At 49.3% G+C, this 27826-nt stretch overlaps 4 protein-coding genes across 5 annotated transcripts; 3 read left to right on the forward strand and 1 right to left on the reverse strand.

The window, feature by feature from the left end:
• Positions 1 to 5068: 5068 nt before the first annotated feature.
• LOC120656616 (auxin-responsive protein SAUR36-like) lies at positions 5069 to 6268 on the forward strand. Its single transcript, XM_039934774.1, has one exon. It carries the CDS (start codon positions 5277 to 5279, stop codon positions 5865 to 5867), a length of 591 nt encoding a protein of 196 aa, XP_039790708.1. The 5' UTR covers positions 5069 to 5276; the 3' UTR covers positions 5868 to 6268.
• A 3147-nt stretch (positions 6269 to 9415) lies between these two features.
• Positions 9416 to 13533, forward strand: LOC120656619 (plasmodesmata-located protein 8-like). The gene is made up of 2 exons (XM_039934779.1): positions 9416 to 10508; positions 13145 to 13533. Exon 1 carries the CDS (start codon positions 9704 to 9706, stop codon positions 10499 to 10501), a length of 798 nt encoding a protein of 265 aa, XP_039790713.1. The 5' UTR covers positions 9416 to 9703; the 3' UTR covers positions 10502 to 10508; positions 13145 to 13533.
• A 12-nt stretch (positions 13534 to 13545) lies between these two features.
• LOC120656618 (vacuolar-processing enzyme beta-isozyme 1-like) lies at positions 13546 to 18284 on the reverse strand. 2 transcript variants are annotated; one of them, XM_039934778.1, is made up of 9 exons: positions 17794 to 18284; positions 16810 to 16974; positions 16116 to 16272; positions 15952 to 16037; positions 15737 to 15885; positions 15213 to 15261; positions 14932 to 15138; positions 14095 to 14301; positions 13546 to 13978 (listed from the first exon to the last, which is right to left on the reverse strand). In XM_039934778.1, exons 1-9 carry the CDS (start codon positions 18019 to 18021, stop codon positions 13796 to 13798), a joined length of 1431 nt encoding a protein of 476 aa, XP_039790712.1. In that variant the 5' UTR covers positions 18022 to 18284; the 3' UTR covers positions 13546 to 13795. The 2 variants fall into 2 exon arrangements, with proteins under 2 accessions (XP_039790712.1, XP_039790711.1); XM_039934777.1 differs by having other exon boundaries at positions 15213 to 15263; positions 15688 to 15885.
• Positions 18285 to 18551: 267 nt separating this feature from the next.
• Positions 18552 to 22393, forward strand: LOC120656617 (hsp70-Hsp90 organizing protein). The gene is made up of 7 exons (XM_039934775.1): positions 18552 to 19656; positions 20115 to 20403; positions 20494 to 20579; positions 21435 to 21658; positions 21761 to 21827; positions 21918 to 21977; positions 22061 to 22393. Exons 1-7 carry the CDS (start codon positions 18754 to 18756, stop codon positions 22172 to 22174), a joined length of 1743 nt encoding a protein of 580 aa, XP_039790709.1. The 5' UTR covers positions 18552 to 18753; the 3' UTR covers positions 22175 to 22393.
• The last annotated feature ends 5433 nt before the right edge of the window (positions 22394 to 27826 follow it).

Here is a 27826-nt window from a genome sequence, read left to right on the forward strand (position 1 = left end):
TGGAAGCGTGGAGAGCTAAAATGTTTGACCAACCAGTTGATGCTCCTAAATGGCGTCCATTAGCACCTACACAACCAACCCATTTGTGCTTCCACTTCATTATCCACCTTACCGCGCATCCATAGCTTCGATGCTGCTCCTACTTCGAACACTAGGACTTGGTCAGCTCGTATGGCATGTCCTGAGGTGGGTGGCAAATCACGAAGTCCTCGATTTATTCCTTCAATCCATTGATAATCTTAAAAGTTTTCATCCCCAATTAAAAACTTCAGCTACTACTAGCTTCCAGTAGCACTGAACGCCAGGATATCATATTCCTGACAGAACCTTTTGATTTTACATGATAGTGCAGAGAAAACCCCCAGCAGGGCACTGAGAAACTTCCTTGTTTTGGCATGGCCACTTCTCCGAAATGGAAAAAAAAATGCCGTGATCAGAGCACCTGACACTCCCCAGCTGTACCTGCTGCCATCGCTGCTCTCAAAATATGCTCGGAGCTGTAACATCCGAGGCGAATCGAAGCCACATAAAGACAGGATAAAAAACAGTCACATTTGACGCGCAGAAACCGAATCAACAAACGAATCTTTTCTTTACCAAAAAAAAAAGAAAGAAAAAGAATCCACCACAACCATATAGGCAAGCAGCAAGCAGCAGTAGAACCAGTGGCGGACCTAGGATTGAAACTTAAAGTATGACATGTTAAAATTTTAACATACAATTCGGTATTCGGTACAATCTAAAAAATTTGATGCACAATAAAAAATTTCACGAGCAATTCGGTATACAAGTAATTAGGTTCAATACTTGCATAGATTACAATATAAATAATAGAAGCAAATTAAAGGTGTGTTTGGTTGAGCTGTGACTTTTGGAAAAGCTGTTGTGAGCTGTGGGCCATAAAAAACAGCTGTGAAAAAAAGCAGAAGGTCATCTAGTTCGGCAGCTGTAATTGTTTATCAGAAAACTGTTAAGGGGATCCATATATCATCCACAATCATCTCGATGCGGCCCTCTCAAGGGAGGGGAGCGCGTGGGGGGCGCGGAGACTCAACAACGATGAGGGTAGAGACACGCACTCATCAGAGCAGGGCCGGTGGTGCACTGGCGGGAGAGGAGGTGAGGGGCGCCGAGGAAGCGGTCGCGAGAGGGAGGAGAGAGCGACATAAAAAAACACAAATCGGTATCTACATAATCAATGGTAAGTGGGTAATTTGTATGCCCAAAAGTCAGTAAAAGTAGGAGAAAGTACTTTTGGATCTATACTAATGAAAAACTAACTTTGGAAAAAAATGTTGCCACCGGTAGAAACAAGAGTAATTTTTGAAAATTGTAAACTATATCATAAATCTTATGCCTCCCAATTTGAACTAGAACTAAGAGGTCATCAAGATTGGTAAGCCCTTTGAAGCTGTCCTCATGTCTAGTGTCATCAATATGATTGTCAAGTTATAATTCAATTTTATTAATATCAATCAAAGAAATCATTAGAAAGAGAAGGACTGGCTTAGGGAATGCCACGTCGTACCCTGGCCACCCACTGGGTCCGCCAGTGAGTAGAACAGTGGAAATCTCTCGTGTCAGCCGCCGCGCACGAACCCGGCGGACACGGCGGCGCGGCTGGGATCTCCATGTCGATCGCCGGCAAAGTTGGTGATCACGGAGGCGGGAGGCCGCGCCGGGAATCAAGCACGCCCGGCCGGCCGGGAATCGAAAAGCGAGGATAAATATATTCGGCATGTTGCTCGTTTTTGTCCCGGCATGCACGATACACGCCCGGTTCCGTGCATCCGTCGTGCGTTGGGAAAATCCTAGAACGGCGGCGTACGGGCACACCCGGCCTGTCCGGTGGCCGCCGGTCTCGGTAGAGGTGCTGCAGGTCTGCGCGTGTGCTAGAATAGCCTAGTGCTCGTCCCTTTGTGCCGACCATCCCCAGGCGTCCCTGTCCGCCGCTTGCATAGATACCGACGTGCTGCGGACTTATAGTCGTACGTACGTACGTACGCACGGAGGCGCACGCCGTAGATCGCAAGACGTTTTCCTTGAGGGTTACTGGTTACCCCTCTGTGTTCAAGTTCAACAGCTTACAACAACACTGTACATAGGGGAAAAAACTTTTTTTGTTCAGGAGAATGAAACGGTGTTAAGATGGAAGAAATCGGATGGCTGGGCCAGCCTGCTGCCTCCATCTCGAACGGTCTTCCAGGAAAGTCGGGATGTTTAGTTGCCAAATTTTTTCTATAGTATCCGTCACATCGAATTTTCGGACACATGCATGAAGTATTAAATGCAGTTGAAAAAAATAACTAATTACACAGTTTAATTGATTAGGACAAGACAAATCTTTTAAGCCTAATTAATTTATAATTAGATATTAATTGCTAAATGTTAACCAAATATGCTATAATACCAAGATCCAAACTTTTTCACCAACTAAACACCTCGTCAAGTGGACTTTGCAGTTTGCAGCAGCAGCAGCCACTTGCGGAGATGGTGCCGAGGTGGGACCGGATCCGCGTCCTGCGCTTTGCTCCGTTTCGTATTTTCTTTTTATTTTGAAAAGCTCCGTTTCGCATTTTCGACGGCCAACGCAATCTCACCATGGACATGGAGGGCTAAAAAAGATCTGACGAAATGTACTTGGAAGATTCATTCGGGCCTGCAACTTGCCGAATATATTTATCCTCGCTTTTCGAATTTCAGGCTCCAAGTTGCTCTCGCCTTTGGTGACGAGCATCCAGTCGCGTGCTTTACTGCTGCACGCTCTCCTCCTCTTTTTGTTGTCACTGGCTTGATCTATCGTCTACCCATCAACTGCACTTTTACATCCACCGGTAAGGTTGTGGTTGTCATTAATTTTCTAAAGGGAACTGAAGAAAAGGATCTTTAATTTCGAAATAGACGGTGAGAAAGGACACGAGAACATGTACGCGGTGTCGTCCATTTCGTGAAGAAGCTTTCCGTGCACGTTCGAAGATATGGTAGAGTAGAGGTCGGTATTATACAAGAGCATCATATATATGTCAAAGTCAAATAAAAAAACATCCAATCAAAATTTCTTGAATAGGAGGTCCACGTACCCCTCCGCGTCGTCTCAGGGCGACGGGAAGGGCGGAGCAGTCCTCGCCGGCCGCGCGGATGACGTGCCCGCGGTGGCAGCCCGCGGCGGCGTCGAAGCCGGCGGCCACCCGCAGCCCTCTCCTCTCCTCTCACTTGCACCTTTCCTCTACGTCTTCGACCTCAAATAACCTCCAAAATCCGGCGAGGGACAAGTCATTCTCGAGCACCGGTGGGCTCAGCTAGATCTCCTTCCACCAGATCCGGCCTCTTGTAGGCCTGATCCGGTCGCTCCTGGTGGGAAGTGGGCGCTCCCGCCTCCCGCGGTTAGGCGCCACAATTTCGCTGCTGCTGACCGCCGGATCCGGTCCTCCTGGATCTGCGCGCCCCCTTGCCCGTCTGCGGTGAGGGCCCTTCCGGCCCGACGACGTCCTTGCGCAGATCTGGCTAAGGGCGGTGGACCCGGCGCGCATGACGCACGGTCTTGCTTCCTCAAGCCGCGCTGGCTGTCGGGTCGGGGTGCTTGCCACGGAGCGGAGGCGCCCTCTCACGGGGGCGGTCCCCTCGTGGCCTGTGCTTGTGCTGGCGGCGGCGGCCTGGTCGGAGGGGTTGCACGATGCAGCTGTGCGGCTGCCGCATGCAGCCGGCGTGTCGATGCCCTCTTCTGCGGTGTGCCTCGCTGCAACGCGCGCGCACGTGCGGTTCTTCAGCAACAGCAGGTCAAATCTTGTTGCTGTCGGTGTGATCTTGGTGATTGATGGGTGCTGGACGAAAGCTTTGCCCGGTGTAATGCCTGTGCCGGCGGCGGTGATGTCCTTGGGCTTCACATTCCGTAGATCCCCTAAGCCAAGTTCCATTATGAGGGATTTCAGGTGAAAACCCATTCCGATCTTCCTATCTCGCGGTGGCGGCGTCGGTTCGACGTCGTTTCCCTTGGTAAAGGCATCGCTTGGGAAGATCCCCTCATGCCGTTGTTCACAGTGCCCCTGTGCTCCTAGCGATATCAGGTGCTTTGTTCTCCTTCTGCGGACATTCTTTTGGAACTGCTGATACAGGACGTTGGCTTGCTTTGTGGCTGGCGAGTGCCTCCATTTGGCGCCTCTACTCCGTCGACGCTCCTCTTGTTGATGGTGTCATCATATCTTATGCCGGGTGGTGTTTCCATCTCTTCTGTCATTCCCCTACGAGGCTTCCTCCCCTTGTACGGCATTGGATGGCGGTGGGTGGAGCTCGAATGTGCTACGAAAGGTGTTACCATCAGCTTCAAGGGGGATCTTCGTGTCCCGTGAGTCCTGGTTTGCGCACCTTCTACCATCTTTAGTCCCCATTCCGCTGGCCTGATCCTCAGATGGAGGGTGACAATGGAGTGGCGTAGCTACGAGGGATGGTATGGATGTGCAACGGTTATGACTTTCTGGGCGAGCATGTTGTTCAATGGTGGTTCTAGTCAGCGATTGTTGCTCGTTCTCCAGCTTGTACCGTATCTTCTGAAAGTGTATATGTCACTGATGTCCGGGTGTATTTTTTCCTCCATTTTTATTGCTGAAAATCTTGTAATATTTTGACCTACCCAAAGTCCATTAATGAAATTTAAGTGGGGATTCTCTCCCCCCGTGACCCTAAAAAAATCAGAATTTCTTTAAGTACGCATGAAATTTGGCAAATGCTCATTGGAACACGTTAGCATTGCTGATTTACCCTGGCGAGATAAAAAAAAACACCCAACCGACTGAGGTTGAGCCGTCCGGCTTGGTAGCACGCGGTGTGCGCGCCGTGCGCATCCCACCGTCCAAAACCACCAACCGGGACCGGCCGCCGGCGGGGGAGCCCCCGGAGGTCGCCACCTCGAGGCGAATCTCGCCATGTTCCGCCCAAAACCCCGCTGGAATCACGCCCGGACCGATCGAAATCCCGCACGGGCCCGGGCCGAGAGCGCAGAGCAGTCGGCTCGCGTCGCGCGCCCCACGCGGCCCCGGCGCCGCCCGCGTCGCGCCCACACGCTCTCAGGCGGCCAGGCCGCGGGCTCCTCTCCCTCTCCTCCTTCCCTATAAGACAACCCGCGCTGTCGCGCTCCCTTGCCATTAGCCATCAGGATTCAGGACGTCGCTTCCACTCGTCGTAACGCAACGGCACGAGCAAAGCAGGCAGCAAAGCGGGGAGCCGGCCTTTGCGCGAGTGCGCTCTCTTTTCTTAGCTCTAGCTAGCTAGCTAGCGGTGGGATGCCGACGAGGCGGCGCGGTGGGTTCCGGCTCGGCCGGAAGCTGCTGAGCGTCTGGCGCTGGGCGCTCTGCCACCGCCGGCGCCGGCGCGGCCGCGGGTACCTCCGCCTGCGGCCGTGCCGGGGAGGAGGCGGGGGCAGCGACGGCGGCAGGTCGCCCCTGCTGGCGGCGCCCGCGGCGTGCGCCACCAAGAAGCACCAGCAGCAGTTCGTGGCGGGGGCGCGCGACGACGAGTACGCCTCCTCGCCGCGGGTGCTGACGTGGGGGCGGTCGCTGGCGCGGCGGATGAGGCTCCTGCGCCGGCGCGGCGGCGGGGCGGAGCGGCTGCTGGAGGACGCGGCGGAGGCCACCACGCCCAAGGGGCAGGTGGCGGTGTACGTGGGCGGCGCCGAGCCCGGCGGGGAGTCGATGCGGTACGTGGTCCCCGTGGTGTACTTCAACCACCCGCTGTTCGGGGAGCTGCTGCGCGAGGCCGAGGAGGAGTTCGGCTTCGAGCACCCCGGCGGGATCACCATCCCGTGCGCGGCCTCGCGGTTCGAGCGCGCCGCCGCGGCCGCCGCGGGCGGCGGCGGGAAGAAGGTTCCCTGCTGATGGTAGCAGTAGCAGCAGCACGTGGCCGCCCCAGTGGCCGGTGTACATACACACATGCCCCTCCGGAGAGGAGGATCCCGATCCAGCCCATGGGGATCATGGATCGGATCCTTCTGCTATTTTTTCTTCTTCTTCTTCTCAAATTAGTTTTGACTTTTTTTTTGGTTCCTTGCGCCCCGAGCGACGCCCCGGTTCCTTGTGTGGATTGAGCATGTGCATGGGATGCGAGGAGGCATAGCCAGGGTTTACGTTACCGACCGGTCCGGTCAAACCGGTGCGGTCCGGTAGCGGTTTACCGGACCGATTTGACCGGAAATCGGTAGAAACCGGTCAAATTCAAAATCACATGTTCAACCGGTTTCGACCGGCTTACCAGTCGGTTTGACTGGTAATCGGCCAAATTCAAATTTTTTTCTTTTTTGGTTTAAATTTAAATGCCCGCAAAGTATACTAAATAAATATTTGTATAATATATTTTAGCCTAAATAAACCCTCCAACTCTCTTTTGTACTATTTTTACATTGTATTTGTATACTTTTGTATGCACGTTTTTTTGTTTAACTTCAAATTCCCGCAAACTATACTAAATGAATGAATTTTTGAGAAAATTTGACACCATTAGATTCGTCGCACCTTGAAGTATTTTTAGAATTTTTTTTTGGAAATTTTTATTTTTTGAATTCAAATTTGAATTTTGAATTTGGGCCGGTTTGGTACCAGCCCAAACCGGTTTGGTTAACCCTGGGCATAGCTAGTCTGAGAGATGAACAAAGGAGTATTATTTAGTAGCTGCAGTTAGGGTCAGCATGCAAAAACATGTCCTGATTCCCCCCCAACTTGCAAGTCCATGTTAGAAAGCATCAAATTTGTACGGGTGTGTGGTCTGGTGATTCGTTCTCTTGCTTGTTGGAGCTAATTAACCCACACCTCCAGCTCTAATTTCTTTTCTTTATTTACATAATATGTTGAAGCGATGTTAGTTTGCACTGAGAAGGGAACAAACATCTGGAGCCCATGATATTATCTTGTTGCTATTCAGCTGCTGCCCTGCCCCGGTGTTCAATCAGCTAGAGACCTGCTGTTCTCTACTGTCCCCAAAATCAGAAACTCTTCTCTGCAGGCAATGCTCAGCCTAAAGGGAAGCTGACGAGATCAGTAGTATGACTCGAGTCGTCCGTACAACCGGTCGGAATGTATTGCAAGCAACCTCGGCGGATCGCCTGTCCCTTCAAAGGCTTAGCTAAAACAGTTCGCGACCTTTGTCTGATGCTGCACCCCGGTATGCGATCACCGTCGTGTTTCTTTCCTCTTGTATATGGGAGGGGTTGGTATCCGTAGTCCTCCACTCCACGGTGCGATCCAAGCAAGCAAAGCGATCATACCATGCCATGGGCCCAAATATAAAAAGATGTTGGAGAGAGCTGTTAGAGCTGAGGTTCAGGTGAGATGGCCCCATCCATAATCCATCCTAGCTAGAGTATTTCCGGGTATCGCCGGTGCGTGTTGCATTGAACTAGGACGGGTTCTCCGATTAGCTAGTTCTTCACTGTCTGGCGTGGCGTCTGCACATCTTGGAATGCCAAGACTGAAAACTCCCAAGTGGGGCATGCAATGCAATCAATCAAGCATGCCTTGTCCATCTCTGAACGAATGAATGAATGAAGGAGACACCGGGGGGTCCTTTTTGTGGCTCTCGCTAGTTTCCACCGAAGCTGACTTCGCCGTGCGCCATTCCTATTCCCCCCGTGGCCGCGGGGGCTCCACGACGACGCAACGCAACCGGAGGAGGAGGAGGCTGGGGTGCCGCCGTGCCGGCGGCGGCTAAGGTGTCACCTATCTTCTACTTGGACCGCAGCGAAGGGATGCTGGATGAACGGAGCGGAGTAGCGTCGCATACCGTCCACAGAGGCCGCCAGAGGGTTTCCAAATTCCAACTGCTGCTTCTCTTTTACTAGCAGCTAGCGGTAGGCTACTGGCACTCGTCGCTCAGGTGAAGTTCGCTCGCTCCGCCTGGATCGTGGTACTTGTGTACTTCGTTGGACTGTTCGAATTGCCGTGAGAGGTACGGGGAAAGCGAGTGATCGAGCGCGACGGTTGCGACAGTGGGAAAATATCGTACTACACGGCTGGGGCTTGGCAGATCTCTAGTTGTGTGGCGAAGGGTGAGCGGACTGTTTGAGAATCATGGAGCAACTTTCCAGCGGCGTCACTTGCTCTTGTTTCAGAACGGAACAGGGGAAGGAAGATTCTTCAGGAATCTGGAACTCTGTCCACAGTTACAACGAGTGGCTAGCTCATTTGCCGGCATTTATGGTAGGCTGATATTTGTAATTTATGGAGTAAGATAGGGCACATGGTCCTAACAAGATCGGCTAATTGAAGAGGTAGGACAACGGTCATTTTCAGTTTCCTTTCCATTTCGCCGAGAACTGGTGAAGCCAACTCTGCTCACACCTGCACCTCTGCAAGTCATGCAGCGAGGACGTAGGATTAGTGCCTCGAAGCAGATTGAGCAACCACGCTTCTTGACTTGGCTGTCGACATGTAACTAGCCTGCGTATTAGCTGCATCCAGGATATTACTGTTACCCCAGCTGTTTCTGTCTTGATCCTTTCTTCGTTCACGGTTTCATCATCCAGATCAATACATTCTTTAAACTAAGCATGCTCCAATTTTTCATCGACCCAGCTGCTCCTACGGCTACATAGTCAGTGCATACAATCAGAGTAGCGATCCACACATGCGTCCAAGTCCTAACCTGAACGGAGGCGAACAAAATGGCATGAGAGGCTGGCCTCATGGGAACTTCAGGCTAGGAAATTGATTGGGCAGGAATTCCTCACAGAATGAGCGTAGATTGAGCTGGGAACGCCAGCAAACCTGCTCTGTTGCAGTGGCTCGTAGTAGTGCACTCCCAACATGGTGATTGGTGATCAGGAGGAATATCCTAGCTTCTTGCTCTCACATGGCCATGCGGTTAGCGAGAAGCAAATTGAAGCTGGCAACTACAGGGCCAAATCCTGCGCTGCTCGTTGACGGATGGGAACATTTTCAGCATTGAATCTGATAGGTGCTTATTTACCCAAAAGAAAATCTGATAGGTGCATCGATTGGCTACGGAGACATTTTAGCACTGAATCAGTTGCAGCGCCTTGCTGTCATCTGATACGTGTAAACGCTGAATGTACAGTGGATCAGCAGCAACGTTACCAACGCCATTTTTGAGCAGTTGATGCGCCAAAGTCCAGCCCAGCCCAGCAGAGTCTTCACCTATCAGCAAGCCCGTTAGGCCCACGTACAAGTGTCCCCAAATACGGACCAGAGTCTTATTCGCTTATGATCAGTAGTAGGCCAGGCCTGTTAATCCCACATACAACAAATGTCTCTGCATAGCCCATAAGCTACTCAACGCTCCTCCTTGATCAGGACATGGTGGCGTCTGTCCGCAAACTCGTCAAAACCGCAGCAACTGCTGCTCGCTTGCTCTGGCTTGCCTACTGGCTCACACCAAAGTTGCCACACCCACGAGGCCACGAGCGCGCCGCGCCCACCAGCTCGCCGCGCCCCAGTAGATGGAGTTGTTTTTCGTCGTGACGGTGTGTAAGAATCTCTGATGCGAGCACCACTGCACCAACCGTTTTCAGATCGACGATCTATGTACACCCAGACAGCCAGAGCACGCCGTGAGCCGCACAAACTTCCAGAGAAAGAGCTCGCCGTAGAAGCCCACACGTACGTACGCTGCAGCAATCGAGAACCGAATCAAAAGCTCGAACGAGTTCGCATGTCCTAGCCTTGCCCTGGTAGTGTTGTCCAAGAACAAGCAGCTTCCACCCATGCATCCGATGATCAGCTGCCTCGCGGCAGTCCTCCTTCTCCTCCTCCACGTCGGCGTCGCGCCGGCGGCCAACGCCGCGCCGGGCACGTTCGTGCATGCCGGGTGCTCGCCGTCCAGGTACGCGCCCAACACGGCCTTCGAGAGCAACCTCAACTCCCTCCTCGCCTCCATGGCTTCCGCCGCGTCCTCCGGCGCCACCTACAACAGCTTCACCTCTGGCGCCGGACGGGAGGAGGCAGAGGCAGTAGTGGACGCCGCGGCCGATGGCGCTGGCGCGGCGTCGTCGGCCGCCTACGGCATGTACCAGTGCCGCGGCGGCCTGCGCCCCGGCGAGTGCGTGTCGTGCGTGCGCGACACGGTGGCGCACCTCGGCGCCGCGTGCGCCAACGCGCGCGCGGCGTCGCTGCAGTCGGACGGGTGCCTCGTGCGGTACGGCGCCCGCAGCCTCGTCGGCCGCGCCGCCGACACCTCCGTGGCGTACCTCCGGTGCAGCGCCGGCACGAGCGGCGACGCCGGGTTCCTGAGCGCCCGCGGCGCCGTCCTGGCGGAGCTGCAGCGGGGCGTGGAGGAGGCCACCACGGCCGCGGCCTCCTCGGGCGCGTACAAGGTGAGCGCGCCGGGGCCCGTGCGCGGCGTCGCGCAGTGCCTCGGCGGCATCCCGGCGAGCCAATGCGCCGCGTGCATGGCGCAGGCGGTGGCGCAGCTTGGGGGCACGTGCGGCGCCGCGCTCGCCGCCGACGTGTACCTGGTGCAGTGCTCCGTGAGGTACTGGGCCAACAGCAACAACTACCGATAGTCCCAAGGTACGTGGATGGAAAATGCGGTGATCACACTGTTACTAACCAGCAACCACCGAGTGTGAAAAAATGGAAGAGACAAACTACACTACATTTTCTATATAAGCTGAAAAGGACAAAGTTTGGCGATTTTAACATTATTCTTTTACTGTTTTTAACACAAAAGATGCTATTTTCACGTTCTTTGATTACTAAATTTGGAGGCGCACGAACTCGAATCTGTAGGACTGAAACATGTTTGACGTCAAAAGTCCAGATCTTAAAATTATTAGAACGAGAGCAGGGGGTCCAATAGGCGTGCGCATTAGTCGCTGGCAGCAACTAGTGTGAGTGAGGCGATAAGGAACCGAGAATAGATTCCGAACTGGTAAACTTCCAAAGCTGCTAAAGAGGACAGGGAGAATATGTGCCCAGGACATAAACTTTGCGGCCTTTTGGTCGATGTTACAAGCAAGCACACTGTAGTGCCACTACTCCCGAGCTTGATTAGCTTAGCTTAGCTGGCACTTGCGAGTCTTTTATATGTTTTGACCTGCCATTTTAGACCTATCCAGATGTTAGTTTTGACTGCGTGCATTCTCCTGATGCAGAGGCCAGGAAAATCTTAGCTTAGTTGAAATACTGAAACCGATTTATCTATATTTTTTAAAAGAAATAGGAAGATAGCAACATCATCAGAAAAGAAAATGATGGGCCGCAGATCAAGGTTGATACTTGTCGGTGTCCCGACCCGGGAGCCCGGATCCCAACTAGTAAATGGTGCATGTTTCCTCGTCCCAGATGATGATGCAAGAGACAACACAGTAACACACGGTTTATCCTGGTTCCGGCCGCGGGGCCGTACGTCCAGCAAAGGGGGTGTGCGAGGGCACTGTATTATCTTGCACCCGGAGTGCTTGTAGTAAGGGTACAAGCAAGGCGAGAGAGGGAGAGAAGCTCCCAAGTCTCAGTTAGGAGTGGAGTCAGTTGAGATGAGTGCTCAGTAGTCCCTGAACGTCCTCTTGAAGAGAGAAGCCAGAGAGACCAAGCAGACTAGAGTCCAGAGAGAGCCTAACCAGCCAGCAGCAGCCAGAGTCCAGCCCCAGCTAAGGGGAGCCCGCCTCCTCCTTTTATAGTCACAAGGAGGGGCGGCGTACATGAGTGGGGCATGGAAGTCGCCGTCCTCCCCTGAATCGCGGAGTACAGTGGTCGGACACTGTAGGAAGTACACTGTGGGAAGGCGGCGTGTGTCGCTGTCGTCCGGATTTCGTCCTTGGTACAGCGAAGATGACGCCGGTTGTCCGGTAGTGTCCTGGCGGTAGAAATGGCGCGGGACGGCCCCGGATCCCCTGGTCGGAGTGCGGTCGTGCACACTAGAAGGTCCGGGGGACACGTGGAGGTCCCGGGCTCCTAAAAAGGGGAGGTCCGGGGCCCGTCCGTGTACGCTGAGCGCTCCGTTTGGGAGGACACGTGACGTTACCGGACCCCTTCCCCAGTGGGAGGTGAGTCCGGATGGTCGGTGTCGGCAGAACAGGAACGGGGGCCGTGCCGGGCCCGTCTTGTCTCGCGTTGCATGTCCCACAGTGCCGCTACAGCCTTCTGGATGGCGGAGCGGTGACCGAAGTCAGCGGATGGGACCCCGGTCACATCCACTGTGGGAGTGGTGGCCTGACGCCGCCTGTCCTTTGAGCCGTGGCAGAGTGGCTGGCTTTCAATGCCTTCGTACGGCGAGCGGTTGGGCGGCGGGGCCGTTTGTCCCTTGTGCTGAGAGACGGCCTCGAGCGAGACGGAGATGAGTCACCGCTCGAGGGTAGATCCGCTACCCTCGAGCGAGGCAGAGGTGCGTTGCGTGATCGAGGGTCCCGAAGGGAGCCCTCGAGCGAGGCCGAAAATGAGTCACCCGCTCGAGGGTAGATCCGCTACCCTCGAGCGAGGCGGAGATTGTCCAGCGGGCCCGAGAGGGACCCTCGAGCGAGGCGGAGATCGTTCCGCGGGTTCGAGGGGGATGTGAATGGGCCGCGTGCTGGGCTTCATTGAGTCCTTTCCTTTCTTCTAGATTGGAAGGAGGCCGTGGGCCTAGTTGACTTAACAGGTGTTTGTGTTTTTAAAAGCGGTCTTAGTACCCCGATTAGGGTGTCCCTAATTGTGATACCCAACAATACTCCCTCTGTTCCAAATTGTGGAACTGTAGGTTGTTTTGGTAAACCTAGATACATAATTTTTACCATATTTAGATATAGTATTTATCTAGATACATAACAAAATCTATATATCTATATTTGCCAAAATGACCTACAATTTGGAACGGAGGGAGTAACTGGTATTATCCCGTAGCTTGGTGGGTGTTTTGCTAACGAATACAAACTCCAAATTTGTAAGGTTGGAGGCAGGCAGTTCCTTTTATTTTAGGAAGTACTATCGCAGTTGCATTAATTAAAGAGAACTAACACAGAACCCATATGATCCATACGTATTGATATTAACGAGGATTTTTCTAAGGGGAGCAAATGCTTTCTTGATGGGTTGGTAGAGGCCCGTGGAGCAGCGTAAACAAAGAGCGCACTTCACTGATATGTTCCGCTTAATTTGTACGCAGTTATGCGCTAGTCCAGTTTCCTTTTGCTATGATATGCTACTACATTTTCGCTTCTGTTTGGTGACAGATAATTCGGGAGATGACGTTGGGAGGACCGTGGCGATAATAATCGGTATCATGGCTGGTTTAGCGCTCCTCGTGGTGTTCATCTCCTTCCTCAGAAAAACTTGTAGTTGAGCCCTCTCTTGATTCAACTGGCTCTTCTTGCCTTGCTCTGGTTCTGCTTGAGCCAAGATATGAGCAGATGGGCAGACTAGCTAACCCGGCCACACAGCAGAGAGGACCGTGCACCACTCGTCTGCTTGGAGCCATGGAGCTCGTAGCTAGCCACCACGCATTTTGTCGGTCGGTGACATGGATTATTCAACATCCTAGATTCTTCAAATTGTTTGGACAGCGGTTATGTTCTGTTTTTTTTTTAATCTTAAACCTGGCCTGTGGATTTCAGCCTTGCAAGTTGCAACAGCATTCATCCGTCCACTTCTTATATTCTCACTGTCGCACTGACAAAAAATACAGACACACATCATTAGACACTACAACTTATGGCATAGACAAAATAAGGTAGGTTTTGCAGCGCTTTACAGACGAACTAGTCCTACATACACTGATACACATACGTATTATAGACATCCATGTAAGTTGGGCCTGGGCAGACTAAGCAAGGTAAGCAGTAATAGTCCTTGACGCATTGCTTCCCATAACCTGTAGAAGATCATCAAGCGCTGTAACCCTGGACCAACGGGCTCCATCTCGCAGAGTTGTAGCTGCCGCAAGCACTGATGCTCGCTTGCTTCACCGCGGTGGCAGGAGTGCCACTGTTGCAAATGTTCGCGAAGGCCCGCATGTGCTTCATACCGTACTGAGTGAGCGACCCACAGTGGGATTCGAAGATCCGTACCTGTAGAAGCTCTCGTCAGAACGAGTTAGTGCACTTCAGAGCAAGCAACGACAGCCAAGATAGCTCTCATATAAAAACGAGGACGATTCGAGTCTAAGAAGAGTCTCTTAACTTACCATTCGCTTCAAACAGTCCCAATCATCAACGAGTGGCTGGCCAGGAGCTCTAACGGCTCCAAGCGTGGAAGGCCCATTTTCAACCCCAAAGAGAAGCTTTCCGATGAAATCAATGCTGCTGTCGAGATGCTTCCTATGCGTTACAGTCCCAGTGATCTCCCTCAGAACCTCCAGCTTCTCTCTAGATTTTTCATGTAACAGCTCATACTGAAACCAAAGCAAAAAACTGTAATCATTCACCGGTGGCATGATGTGAACCACCGTACCGACTGCTAACAGAATACCAATAGACGAAAAATCCACCGTGTAAAAAGATCCTAATGCAGCGTGTCCACAAAAAATAAACACAAAAACAATATGACAGGCTGTCAGGCTTAGTTGTTTTGTCAGTTGGGTAAGAGCTGAGTCGAGGAGTTGTTTTCAGCCTTTCATCGTAGGGTACTCTGTACTGCACTTTTTTTTTCTTTTTCTCGTCTCATAAAACCTGCGTCAAATCTCTTGCTGAATCTCTTGCGGCGGTCCTTTCGGAAAATGACAGCCCTGCTACGAAACCATGTCACCTTGGTCCAGAACTACCCAGATAATCCATGCAAGTAGCAAATTTAGTCACGGAAAAGTGGTAGGATCTATCTAAACAACACTCATTTGAAGATATACATAATTATAAACACGCCCCTTATTTTTGTCTGTGAAAATATTGGTTGCACGAGGAAAAAATAACAATGTAACAAACAGGAGCAAACAAATTGTCAGAGTACTAGACAAACAAGTACATTTTCATATTTCAGGAAGGAACAGAACAGGCTATTGAGTTACTGGTATAGCACAAGAACTTACCCTCTTCCAAAGGAATAGAATATCAGCATCTCTTTGGTTGACGACAGCCTTTTGGCCTCGCCAAAGTAGCTTATTTGTGATGTTGACACTTGCAGGATCGAAACCTTGATAAAGGTAAAGCTTCTCGCCCTTGAAGGTCTTGTCCCCATACTCCATGACATGAGAGCCTGCACCATAGCTGTTTGAACCTGAAGTACGCTCCTTCACCTGTGCATGATGCTGTGACTAAGTTTGGTTTCATCCATGAAAATGAAATGCCTAGAAGGCAACTTGAGACTCACCGCTTCATACTGTTCCTTTATTGTTTCCTTCTTCAGATTGTGAGTCTCACTGTCAAGTAATATCACGGTTATGCGTCACGCTACCCAGTCAAGACTTCCAAACTAACAAAATATGCTTCCAAACTGACATAAATATGCTTCATGGCTAAGCAATTAACACATGGAGAGTTCTACATTTATCCAGAATTGGTACCATATTTTGATCCGAAGAAAAGTTTCAGTGTTTTTAAAATAGCTATTCTAGTGTACCAGTTCCATACTGTACTCAGCTATTCTAGTATTGTACTGATTCTATGTGCATACATAGATTAGAACCGCAAATGCACAGCATGCCATACAGCCATAGTATTTCTTCATAGACTTTGCCTGTGACTCCCAAATTATGAAACTAAATTTCAGGTAAGATTGCCCCACTAAAACACTAATTGCTACCAAACGGCTACCAAAGACAGCACCCATATTATATGGAGCCTATGTCTTCCATCCAAGAGACGCTATAAAGATCACCAAGGCAGGTAATGTACTCAGAAGGAGGCGATGGTTCCATTCCTGGACAGTATGTACCCCAGCTACTTTCTTCTGCATTGGATGCCGTCGTGACATAAATATTCAGGTCTTCTGGCATTAAGCCCTCAAATATACTGCCACTTTCACATGCTTCGACATATATAACCTGTCCACATGATTGTGTTCAGAGAGGCCAAATTTCCTGACAACAAATAAATGAGAAAAATCTTACCATTTTTGCATAGCTGTTGGAAGCATGTTTTTCTCTTAACACCTTTATGAAGTCGCCAGCATAAAGATATGGTAGATTGGGCATACCTGCCAATTACAAACATCAATCTATATTACTACAAAATTTATTTGATACAACATAGAAGCATAAGCAATGTCACATACCGAGAACACCAGGGCCCCCGTGATCTGAATAATAGATAAAAATATGGTCATTCGGTTTGCTATCGATAACCTTCCTGCTACCTCCGGTGACTGCAGCTTTGTCACCCAAGAGAACCGCATAGAAGTTTTTAGTGGTGACTTGGTCGCCAGTGTAGTCCTGGTATTAGAAGCTATGTTAACAGACCAAGATAATATTTATGCATGAATCCTAGTCTAGCAAGTCCTACGCAGCTAAGCGAGAAAGAGTGGTGAACCACTAGAAATAGAACACCTTAAAACACATGGTAAAACAATAAGGCTTCATGCCATGGTTTCTGTCTAGAGCACTTGTATATTTAATTGAAAAGCTAACTCAACCAGGTTTGAAAAAGGCTCAAGCTTGGTTGGAATAAAATGTTACAATCCAAGTACTTCACAGTAGTCTAAATTTTATAAGAATATGCATGCTGCGTGCACGGTGCGCACGATTGCAATTTGAACTACTTTAACTTATGCTGTGTTATGTTGATTGCCTATGCAACACAATCATAAAGAATATGTACGAATCCTACAATGTTTTCATTGTGCCCACCAAGAAAGATGATGTACAATCCTAGTTAACGCATCTACAGCTAGAAACTAGTTGAAAAGGTAAGTTTGCCCACAGAATGATCCCAATGGTCCCATCTTACTATTGAGAAAAATCCACAAATACCTTTGGCACACCAGCATAAACATCTTCACCCTCCGAATGGTTGATGATAACCCCTCGCCTTGGGTTGAGTGCACTATTGGCAACATCATCATACATAAACACCACAATGTTCTCCTCTTTTAGCCCTCCCTTCTGCAGTATCTGGTACGCATGGCATATATCAGCCTGCAATACAACAAAATCACATCAACCCGTAAGCAAAGGCACCATGGAAAACAATTGGTTGATGATATCTGCTTCCTGCTACTAATGAGACAAAACAATGTGAAAATAATGAAACATCTGCTGAATCAGTACGCATATTCTGACAGTTAATAGGTAGGCACATAATTACAGTAAAAGTCACAGTGTGAAAGTACAAGTACCAGCCAGCAAATATGTTAGCTGTTCTTTCAACTTTTAGCTCAAATTTTTGTAACACTTCAACCTTGGTATAGAAATTTGGAAGCAAAATTTGCGAAATTCCATATCCCTTCCTGTTTCCGAATCATATCGCTGCTTATACATTTTTGCTTTCATGAAAACGACTACTTGACAAAGACTACTTCCTAAAGAAGCAGGCAACCGTGGCTTGGATGGTGATGTGTCATTAGACCCTGAACCATCAGTTGTCACTCAATACTCGCCGCACAGTCACATGATCCTTAAACCCATCTAAAACCTTTGGGCCGAGCACGAGCAGTTCTGCCCCCAACTCCGTTGAACCGACAACTAAACCAACCCAAGATGTACAAAGGATCCGAGATGCAGTATTTAATTCGAAGCACCCTTTAGCTCAACTCAGAACCCCACAAATTGAGCACCTAAAATCGCAATTTCATGGTTCCAGAACAATTTCTGAAGCGCCTTCTGAAATCTGAACCACGCAACGAACTGACGAACAAACGCATAGCAATAAAATCTCGCACCGCCCTTAGAATCCAAGTTAACGAACGCACACGCGCAACGCGCACGTTAGTGAACGGCCTCGGATACCGCGCTCACCTGGTGCCTGTAGTTGCCGTAGCCTGAGGAGCCGGCGACGAGCACCGCCCACCTCGTCCCGACGCCGTCATCCGCCTCCTCGTCGAGCCGCCCGCCTCCCCGCGCCGCGGCCGGCTCCTTCCCCCCAGGCATCCGAATCACGGGGTCCCACTCCCCCTCCTCCGCGCCGGCCCCCGCCGCCGCGGCCAGCGCCACCACGAGCAACGCGACGCACCACCGGACCGCCATCGCCACTTGCGCGTCCCTCCTCACAGCTAATCAATCCAGCGGCGGGCCGGCGGGGAGAGTAGGAGTGTAGAGTGAGAGCGGCGCGGGGGTTTGGGAGGGGAGGAGAAGTAGGCGCCGCGCGCATGCCGCCATGCATGGCGGTGCGCCCTGGAACGCGGACGCGTGGGGCGTGAGCTGGTGCGGCGGCTCGTCGGCTTGCGCGGGCGGTTGCAAGGTGCAGCAGCCGCTTCAATGCTTCGGCGTCACCGCGTCAGGGAGTGTGGGGTGGCCGGGTTGGGCTGGACCATGGAATTTTTTTTTTGTCTAAATCCTCAACCGTTCTTGGGCTGGATCTCGAGATATTTGCCTACCTCGGCCTTTAGCCCATTTAGTCGGCCCATCAACTTAGCGAAGCCAACACATTCGGGTTAAGGACAGCCCAAACATTCGTAAGAGTTCAGAAAAGGCCCGTTAATATGTCCGCTTTCCGCTTCAAGAGGCGTAAATTTGGCCGAGTATAATTCCATCGGGTCTTCTCTTCCGTTGGCCTAATCCTGCTAAGCCACTCTGTGGCGGCGGAACCTTCGAGACCTCTTGAGAATTGGGGATCCAACGCCGCTGAGCTCCTCCCAGTTTTATAAAATCTCAACTGGGCTCCCCCAGACTTTTCCGCGAGCGCCCTCCCAGCCGCCAAGCCTTCGAGAACCCTCCGGAGCTCGCTCGATCCGATCGCACCCCGCGCGGGCTGCCGCCATGGCCGACGAGGCGAAGGCCAAGGGTAATGCGGCGTTCTCCGCCGGCCGCTACGAGGAGGCGGCGCGGCACTTCTCGGACGCCATCGCGCTCGCCCCGGGCAACCACGTCCTCTACTCCAACCGCTCCGCCGCGCTCGCCTCGCTCCACCGCTACTCCGACGCTCTCGCCGACGCGCAGAAGACCGTCGAGCTCAAGCCCGACTGGGCCAAGGGCTACTCGCGGCTCGGCGCCGCGCACCTCGGCCTCGGCGACGCCGCCAGCGCCGTCGCCGCCTACGAGAAGGGGCTCGCGCTCGACCCCACCAACGAGGGCCTCAAGGCGGGGCTCGAGGACGCCAAGAAGGCCGCCGCCGCCCCGCCGCGCCGCGGGCCGTCCGGGCCCGACGCCATCGGCCAGATGTTCCAGGGCCCCGAGCTGTGGACCAAGATCGCGGCCGACCCCACCACACGCGCCTACCTTGACCAGCCCGACTTTATGCAGATGCTGCGCGAGGTGCAGAGGAACCCAAGCAGCCTCAACATGTACCTCTCCGATCCCCGCATGATGCAGGTGCTCAGCCTCATGCTTAACATCAAGATCCAGAGACCCGAGGCCTCCGAGCCGTCACAGTCTACCCCGCCGCCGCCGCCGCAGCAGCAGCAGCAGACGCCTCCTCCTGAGACGAAGGCAAGGGAGGTTGAGCCGGAGCCGGAGCCAGAGCCTATGGATTTGACTGATGAGGAAAAGGAACGGAAGGAGAGGAAAGCAGCTGCTCAGAAGGAGAAGGAAGCAGGCAACGCAGCTTACAAGAAGAAGGACTTTGAGACCGCAATTCAGCACTACACTAAAGCCTTGGAGCTTGACGATGAGGATATTTCCTATCTGACTAACCGAGCAGCAGTCTACATTGAGATGGGAAAGGTGAGGCTTTTCTATTTCACTGGTTTCATCCATAGTTGGGGATCTGATTTTGTGCTCCCACTGTTGTTACATTCATTCGCGCGGTTATGCAATGTGCAAATCAGTAGTGGACCATTAGTTGCTCTGTTGAGGGATTAAATGCTTGACCTGATACTTATGAGTGGCCATTATGATGATTAATTATTTTATTGTCTGCACGCATGCTAATTGTGCAAAGTGCTTAGTTCAGAAGCAGTTGTATAGAGCACATTGCTAAGTTTTGTTTTAGGCTTATAAGAGTGCAGCATTAGGCCTTAAGTCCAACTTTGAACATCTTCCAGGATTTAGCAGTATGGCTTGTGCATGAAATATGTTTGCATATTTTGTTACTTGCTTGTGTCTCTAGCCTTGCCACCTTACCTCACTTTTGGTAACCAAAGTTATCCTAGGAATGTACTAATATTACTTTCTACCTGCAGTACGATGAATGCATTAAGGACTGTGATAAGGCTGTGGAGAGGGGGAGAGAACTCCGTGCTGATTTCAAGATGATCTCAAGGGCACTGACAAGAAAAGGAACTGCTCTAGTCAAACTTGCTAAGAGCTCTAAGGATTTTGATATCGCCATTGAGACCTTTCAGAAGGCTCTAACTGAGCACCGGAATCCAGACACTCTTAAAAAGTTAAATGAAGCTGAGAAGGCAAAGAAAGAGTTGGAGCAACAAGAGTACTATGATCCAAAGTTAGCTGATGAGGAGAGAGAGAAAGGTATGATAAGCATTATAATGTCATCTCCAATTCCTGCTGCTGGTGGAAATCTTTCTGCTATAGCTATGTAATTTGTCTTTTGATTTGTAGGTAACGAGTTCTTCAAGCAGCAAAAATACCCAGAAGCAATAAAACATTACACGGAGGCTCTTAGGAGAAACCCGAAGGATCCTAGGGTAAGTTTTCTGCCTCTGTCTCTTAATTATTACTATCTGCCCTTGTTAGAGTAACGAATGAAACATTTGGGATTGATGCTGCTTGGCTTGAAGAGTAGGGAGAGTAGAAAGGAGAATATTGCTTTTTGAGAATAAGAATGATGACTAGAAAAAAAGGGCGCACCCAGTGCAGTAGCCTTTCCCACACTGCACGGGGTCTGGGGAAGGGTTGTTTTAAGCACCAAGCCTTTCTCGCACAAATGTGCACATGCTGGGGCTCGAACCCGGGACCTTATGGATACGTAGGCTCTACCACTACACCAGGCTCACCCTTCTAAAAATTATGACTAGAAGATACGAGACTTGTTTATTGCTTGATCTTTGTTCTTCTATGAAGCTACCTAACACCTAACATTTGAATTTCAATTTGGATTATGCAAGCTGCTGTCACTCTTTTCTTGCTTGTTGAATATTCATATTTTCTTCCTCTCATTACTTTCCTAGTTTGACTCCCTTGATTCAACGTTTTAACTTGTAACCATCTGCTGCTGATCAGAACTGAGAAGAGGGGGGGGGGGGGTACTCTGTAGTAACTGAAGTTACACTTATTATAAACATCAGTGTTTGCAAAATTGGAACGCAGCAAGTTGCAGCACATGAGCTCTCTATGTGTTGCTGTACTGACTTTCTGTTAATTCTAGGTTATTGTTAGTTACTTGTTAGTTGATTCTGAATTAATCAATTAATAGCTGATCTATTTAATAATTTAATCCATAATATGTTGTCACTCTTTGAGTCTTTATTCCTTTGTTTTATCAGCTCATACGTGTGCTACCTGTAGCCTGTAACTGACCTTAAAATGTTATTATTTATCAGGTATACAGCAATAGAGCTGCATGCTACACCAAGTTAGGAGCCATGCCTGAAGGTCTTAAAGACGCAGAGAAGTGTCTTGAGCTAGATCCCACCTTCACAAAAGGGTACACACGGAAAGGTGCAATTCAATTCTTCATGAAAGAATATGACAAGGCCATGGAAACCTATCAGGCTGGCCTAAAGCATGATCCTAATAACCAGGAACTGCTTGATGGTGTTAGGAGGTAATGAAGCTATGCAATACCAGTAGCCTAATTGTTTAGTGTATGTTTGCATAAACTTACAAACCAGCATTTTTAACCTTTCTCTTGGTGCAACATTTGCAGGTGCATTGAACAGATCAACAAGGCCAACAGAGGAGAAATAAGCCAGGACGAATTGCAAGAAAGACAGGTAACCATGTTGTAATATGCTTTCGTGTTCTTTCTGCATCTGCTGCTTCAGATTCTGTGTTGTTAACCAGTCCTCTTGGTGTTTCTGCAGAATAAAGCTATGCAAGACCCAGAAATCCAGAACATCCTTACAGATCCTATCATGCGACAGGTATCATCGAATCCACATGCTTTGTTGGAATCCTGGTGTCAAGCTGATTATATATGGTTGTTAATTGATTTCCTGTTTTGCAGGTGCTAATTGATTTCCAGGAGAACCCCAGGGCCGCTCAGGAGCACCTGAAAAACCCTGGAGTTATGCAGAAGATTCAGAAACTCATAAGCGCTGGAATAGTCCAGATGAGATAATGATGCGATTGTACCCACCTGTTTGTGTCTTGTGCTGGGCTTGTTAATTCACATGCCCCGTTCGTATCTTCCAAAAATGTAGCCGTGGCAAAGGTTCATCAACTTATTGGGGGCTAGTGTCGTCCTTTTCCCATTGGAGTGTAAGGGCAGTGGACATTGGATTATTCATGCTTGTGGTACTGAGTTATAGGCGACGTCGTTTTCTATTGATCATCCTAATCGTACAGTCTTGTTACATGAACGGATGAACCGGAGCTGGGTTCGGCAGGATCTGCAACAAACAGCAAGTTCCTGCTTTGATGGCATGATCCAATCAGCCATCTGAGCCAGGGGACAAGGTTGAATGTGTATGTATTCAAGGTTGCGGTGGACCAGCCTGATAGCCTGAATGTTTTGGTGCGCTGGAAACACGCGAGGGCAAATTGTCCGGCATGGGGGAGGCTGCCGGAGTGGCCGCTAGGGGTGGTAATAGCGATGCTCTCTTCGCAATTCTACTTGGTACTTAATTTTTTTATAATTTAAGATTAGAGCTCGGGTTTACCACTTCTAGTGACCGCTGAGTTTACGGTTCATCTTCTCGCTCCAGAGATTTTTTTTTCTTTTCAAAAAACGCTCCAGAGAACTTGTGCCGTCTCGCCGCAGGGGCCGGAATCATTCACTCCGTTCGGCTGCTGCTGGCCGAGTGCAGAACCAGCCGAGGCCCGAGAGCAGCCGGCCGAGCACCAGCCGAACACTATGATTGTAGGCTGCCGTCCCGCGCTTGATGGGATTTAGGGTCCGCGGCCAACCTCTTATGGGCCTCAGGGCTAGTTCCGCGCTTAATCCCCATGGGCTGGGCCTTAGGGCTAGTTTCGCGCTTAATCCCATGGGCTAGCGACGAGCCCTGTGTATGTGGCCCGGTGTAGCCTGCCTGTAGAGACTAGCGATGAAAATGGTCGGAAAACGGTCGGAATATGTATTTTATAATATAGAAAATGGTGGCGGTTGGTACGGTCGGAAACAATGTCATAAAACGGAAAACGGTGTCAGTCGGTACAGAAATTTTCCGTTCTATTTTCGTCCCTACTAGAGACCAGAGAGACAGCCATGCGCGCGGATCGGCGCAGCGCGACGCAATCGCCTGCAAACCGTACTATAAGTCTATACCAACCTAACTTAGTAATTTGGTCACTTATCGTGAGCATATAGTTAGCCCAACGATTTTTTAGTCCGGTCCAAGTACGGCACGGCACAGCAGGGCCGTACCGGCAAATTCGGAGGTCCTGTGAGAAACTATGAATTGGGGCCCTAGTGACAGACATAGCCACCGCACCAGCCAGAGTGTCAGGCCACGCGAGTGGGACATCTAGGCATTGCATCGCTCGATTGCCGCTCGGTCATTGCAACCTGCGAGTGCCTAGCGAAATCTGGAAGGTGGAAGTGCAGACGTCGCGACTCACATCATGTCTGGCGAGTGGTGACGGTGGAAGCGGAAATGATCGCACAGATTGGATCGAAAGACAACAATTGAGCGGCGTGTTTCCTCTTTTGTGGCATATATTTGGGCCACAGTTTGCTTCGTATTGGACCAAAAGACATAAAATAAATACTAATATATAACTATACATAGTATACATATTATATTTTTTGGGCCCTTGAAATTTGAGGGTCCTGTGCGGTCGCACGGGCTGCACGGCCCTAGAAACGGGCCTGCGGCATAGGTCTAATCGTGCAGGAGCCGGCACGGCACAAACCTTGGTGGGCCGTCTCCTTAGCACGGCACGGACCTTTTAGAGGCGGCCCGAAATGGCACGATGGGCTGGCATGGGTCCACTTGGCCTATAATAGCCCATGACAGCCTGCCTCGACAAACCCTAATCCCCCATTCGAATCCCTCCGCTCCTCCAAACCCTAGCCCCTACCGGCCACCTCTAGCTTGTAGGCCACAGCCCCCATTTCTCTGATCCTCTCCTGTCCACCGTCGCCGACCAGACGGATCTACACCTCCAGCCTGCGGATCTACACATCCGGTCGCTGAATCTACGTTGCGTGCCTCTAGTCTCCGCTGCCCGGATGGTCGGATCTGCGCTGCCGGACGCCATCGTGCCGTGAGTCTGTGGGCCGTTTCATACTCTCCTTCCTCTACATCGCTCTCTAGTATGCGGATCTACACCGCGCACACCTCCACCTCGACGCTTCCCCTTGTCTCTTGTCGACGGATATATGCCAAAACCCTAGCTTGTTGTTGCCCTCTTCGTCTCTGTTGGCCAGACTCCGTTGAGGGACTTGAGGCCGACGACGATAATGGAGCCCGATCCAATCTCACACAACAACGACAATGAGGCAACAAAACAAGTAGCTCAAAATAATATTTGAAGACTTTTGAATTATCGTGTGTGATCTGTGATGCGTCTATATGTATATTTCATTACTTGTGCATGTTGCTTTAATTTGAAATTATTATCAGTTTCATATTTGGAGTATTTGAAATATTTGTGAAATTTGAAGCTGGGAAAGATGTGTATGATAGGGCGGGCTAATGGACCGGCACGGGCACGGCAGCTTAACGGGCCGTTTTGTGCCAACGGGCTAGCACAGCACACCAAAACGGCTACCATGGGCTGGCACGGCACGGCACAGTTACTAACCGTGCCTAACCGAGCTAGGATGAATTATGCCTGGACTGGGCTGTGCCGGGCCGCCCATTTGCCAACTATACGCGAGTAGAACCACAATTGTCCACAAGAGTGTGGAGTTGAACATCCGAGCGACGTACAAAATAGTGTTGGATGACAATCTTGGCAGTAGGTTTTGATCGATCAAACAAAAAAAATGGCAAAGATGAATAATATTAATAGGTACGTTTTAGAATTTAGAGTATTTTCAACAGATTACCCATCCCTCTTTTCAATAAAAAAATTGATGTTTTGATGATCGGGGTGCTCAAGCAAATTACCAATCTAATCCATATTATCTATTTTTTTATAATTATCAGAACACACCTCTCTTTCACCCAAATGAAGGGGATTCATCCCTCTATCCTATTTTAAGTGATTAAATTTTGGTAGTCTGCGGTAGCAATTATATTATAAAACATATAAAGTAGTTATTGGTAACTGAGAGAGTGTATTTTAGAGGTAAGGTATGAGTAATTTGTTGGAGATGCTTTTAGGCTAGAAGATCGTGTTCGATTTTGTTTCTAATAAGTAGCTCAGCCTACAATATAATGTCCACAAGCCACATTACGCACATTAAACTATTCCCAATCAGATCGACTGACTGACAAGGCCGCATGCAGCACATAGAGCCGTGCTATACACAAGATGACATTCAACGATGCAACATTGCCATCGCATCGATCGGGAGATGCATCTTTGGACGTCGACACATGTCCAATGCACGTAGAACTTTTTGCACGTACAGTAGCGTGTGGGACTACTATGCCTGCTGCATGCGAGAAGCTTGCTTGAAACATAGCCAGGGGCCAAACTGAAGCGACCGTGCACCCTACTAACCAGGCGCGGGTCATTCCGCCAAACCAAAATAAAGATGATGATTAATTGATTATACGGCTACGTATACGAGTTGATGAAAAACAGTTAAAGAAGGGGAAGGTACTGCGTGGGATACGGGGTGGATGGGTCACTTGTCGTGTATGTGCCCTTCACGTCATAATCCATGCACGTTTCTATTCGATATGAGTCGGTCTGGTTCCAAACACTCTTTCAATATCCATGTGAGGTATGTCATTTCTGTCCTTCACGTCGTCTGCACATGATTGGATTAATTCGCGCAGTTATCCACTGAAGCCAATAGAGGTGGGTATTTTTTTAAAAAGAAACGTAATAATAAAGATCCAACGATTACATTTATCAATGATTTAGAGCCTACAGAGTTGATCTGCAGGATCCTTTTGAATTTTGCGAGAATTTCTAAGATCTATTCTGTTTTCTAATCACTACTACAGAACATCAATGTTGTTCCGGTTGGGAAATCCTTTTTGTCCTGGTTTCCCAACCGAAAACGCCAGGCCGGGACAAAAGGGAGTCTGGCAACCGGGACAAAAAGCACCATTTTGTCCCAGTTGGCAGCGCCACGTGCCTGGTGCACCAACCGAGACAAAATGTCCATTTTTTGTTTCTCTTTTCTCCTTCTTTTTCTATTTCAATTATACTTTTGCATTTCAATTAAACTTATATATTGGAATTCAGTGTGTAAGATCTCCACTAATATATACATATATATATATATAATTACTTATATAATATTTGTCCTAGATAGCTTCCATATATAAACTATATATACACATATATATTATTGGAGGGCTTAAATATATAATACATGCATACTCATAAATAGAAATATAATACATATACACATATATTTACATAGGTATATTCGCTCTTAATTATATATGTACGCGTATATTATCATATTTGCTGCGATTGTCAATGTGAGATTGTCCATTATAGTAGAATTCGTCTTTTGGATCGAGGACTTGCTCAACAATAAATCCGGACAATTGTTCTTGAATCGCCATAATCTTTTCCTCTAGTATGAGTTTATCGCGCATCTCCTCGACCTATAGAAAAGGGGGATAATTAATTTCGACTAATTAAAATACGAGTTCAAACATTAACAAGTTTTTTACTTACTTCCTCCTCCCAATCTGCCAAGGCCCTTGGAGGACCTACCAGACCGTGGATGTTCTCGCATACATAGTATGCGCATAAATTAGTGCCTTGTTTTTGCCTCATACACTTTAAGAGAGAAGAAATTATCAGGTATTTACATGAATATATAATAAAACTAATGAAACGTGCAATGAATCATCCAAGTGCGTATCGCAAAATCTGTCTTGATCTTCAATTCCTTGTCCAATTTTCCTGGATGATTTTTAACGACTTGTTTCCAAACCCTGTGCATGATTAGAACAATTATAGCCAAGTAACAAAGTGATTCAAAGTATCGATCATCGACAGAGTAGTGGTAGAATTACTTTTTCATCATGTTAAGAAGATCACTGTATTGTTCTGGAGGTCTCCTTAATGAGTCCATAACCACCATCATGCTAATGTTGACAAGTATGAGCATTAGGACCCAGTGTTCACTGCAAGATTATACGGAATAGTTAAGGTTTAAACAATTCGATGATATAGAATAGAAAGAGTTAGACGGAAGGAATCACTCACGCAAAGTTGTAAGGAAACAATATCATTTGCTTGTTGTGATGAATGCTTATGTACTTGAACAAGTTTTGAAATATCTCATCGGAATTGTCACGTAGAAGCCTCCAATTACAAGTAATTGGGTCGATGAAGCTGAGGTGAGAGTATCCCTTTCTCCTGCAAGTTTGTATCTCGATTCTACATGATACCGAATAAATCAAGGGATCAGTATGTTGAGATCATGCAAAACAATACGTAAGAGAGTAAAATACTTGCAGAACCCACAAGCCGACCATAGAGATGTCGAGGTCCTCCTGATGGAATAGTTGGTAAACTTCTTCCCAGTTTATCCATATAATGGCCTCCCTCCGTAATAAATCATCATCTTTAAACTTTGCGCCCTGCATGAAGATGCAATCGGCCATCGCACGCATGTAGTGCTGGTGCATCTTATACATTTGCGTTGGAAGCACGGACACTACTTCGGGGGGTACAAGAGATTTGC

The sequence above is a fragment of the Panicum virgatum genome, chromosome 1N (genome assembly GCF_016808335.1).
Source record: "Panicum virgatum strain AP13 chromosome 1N, P.virgatum_v5, whole genome shotgun sequence".
Taxonomy (NCBI): Eukaryota; Viridiplantae; Streptophyta; class Magnoliopsida; order Poales; family Poaceae; genus Panicum; species Panicum virgatum.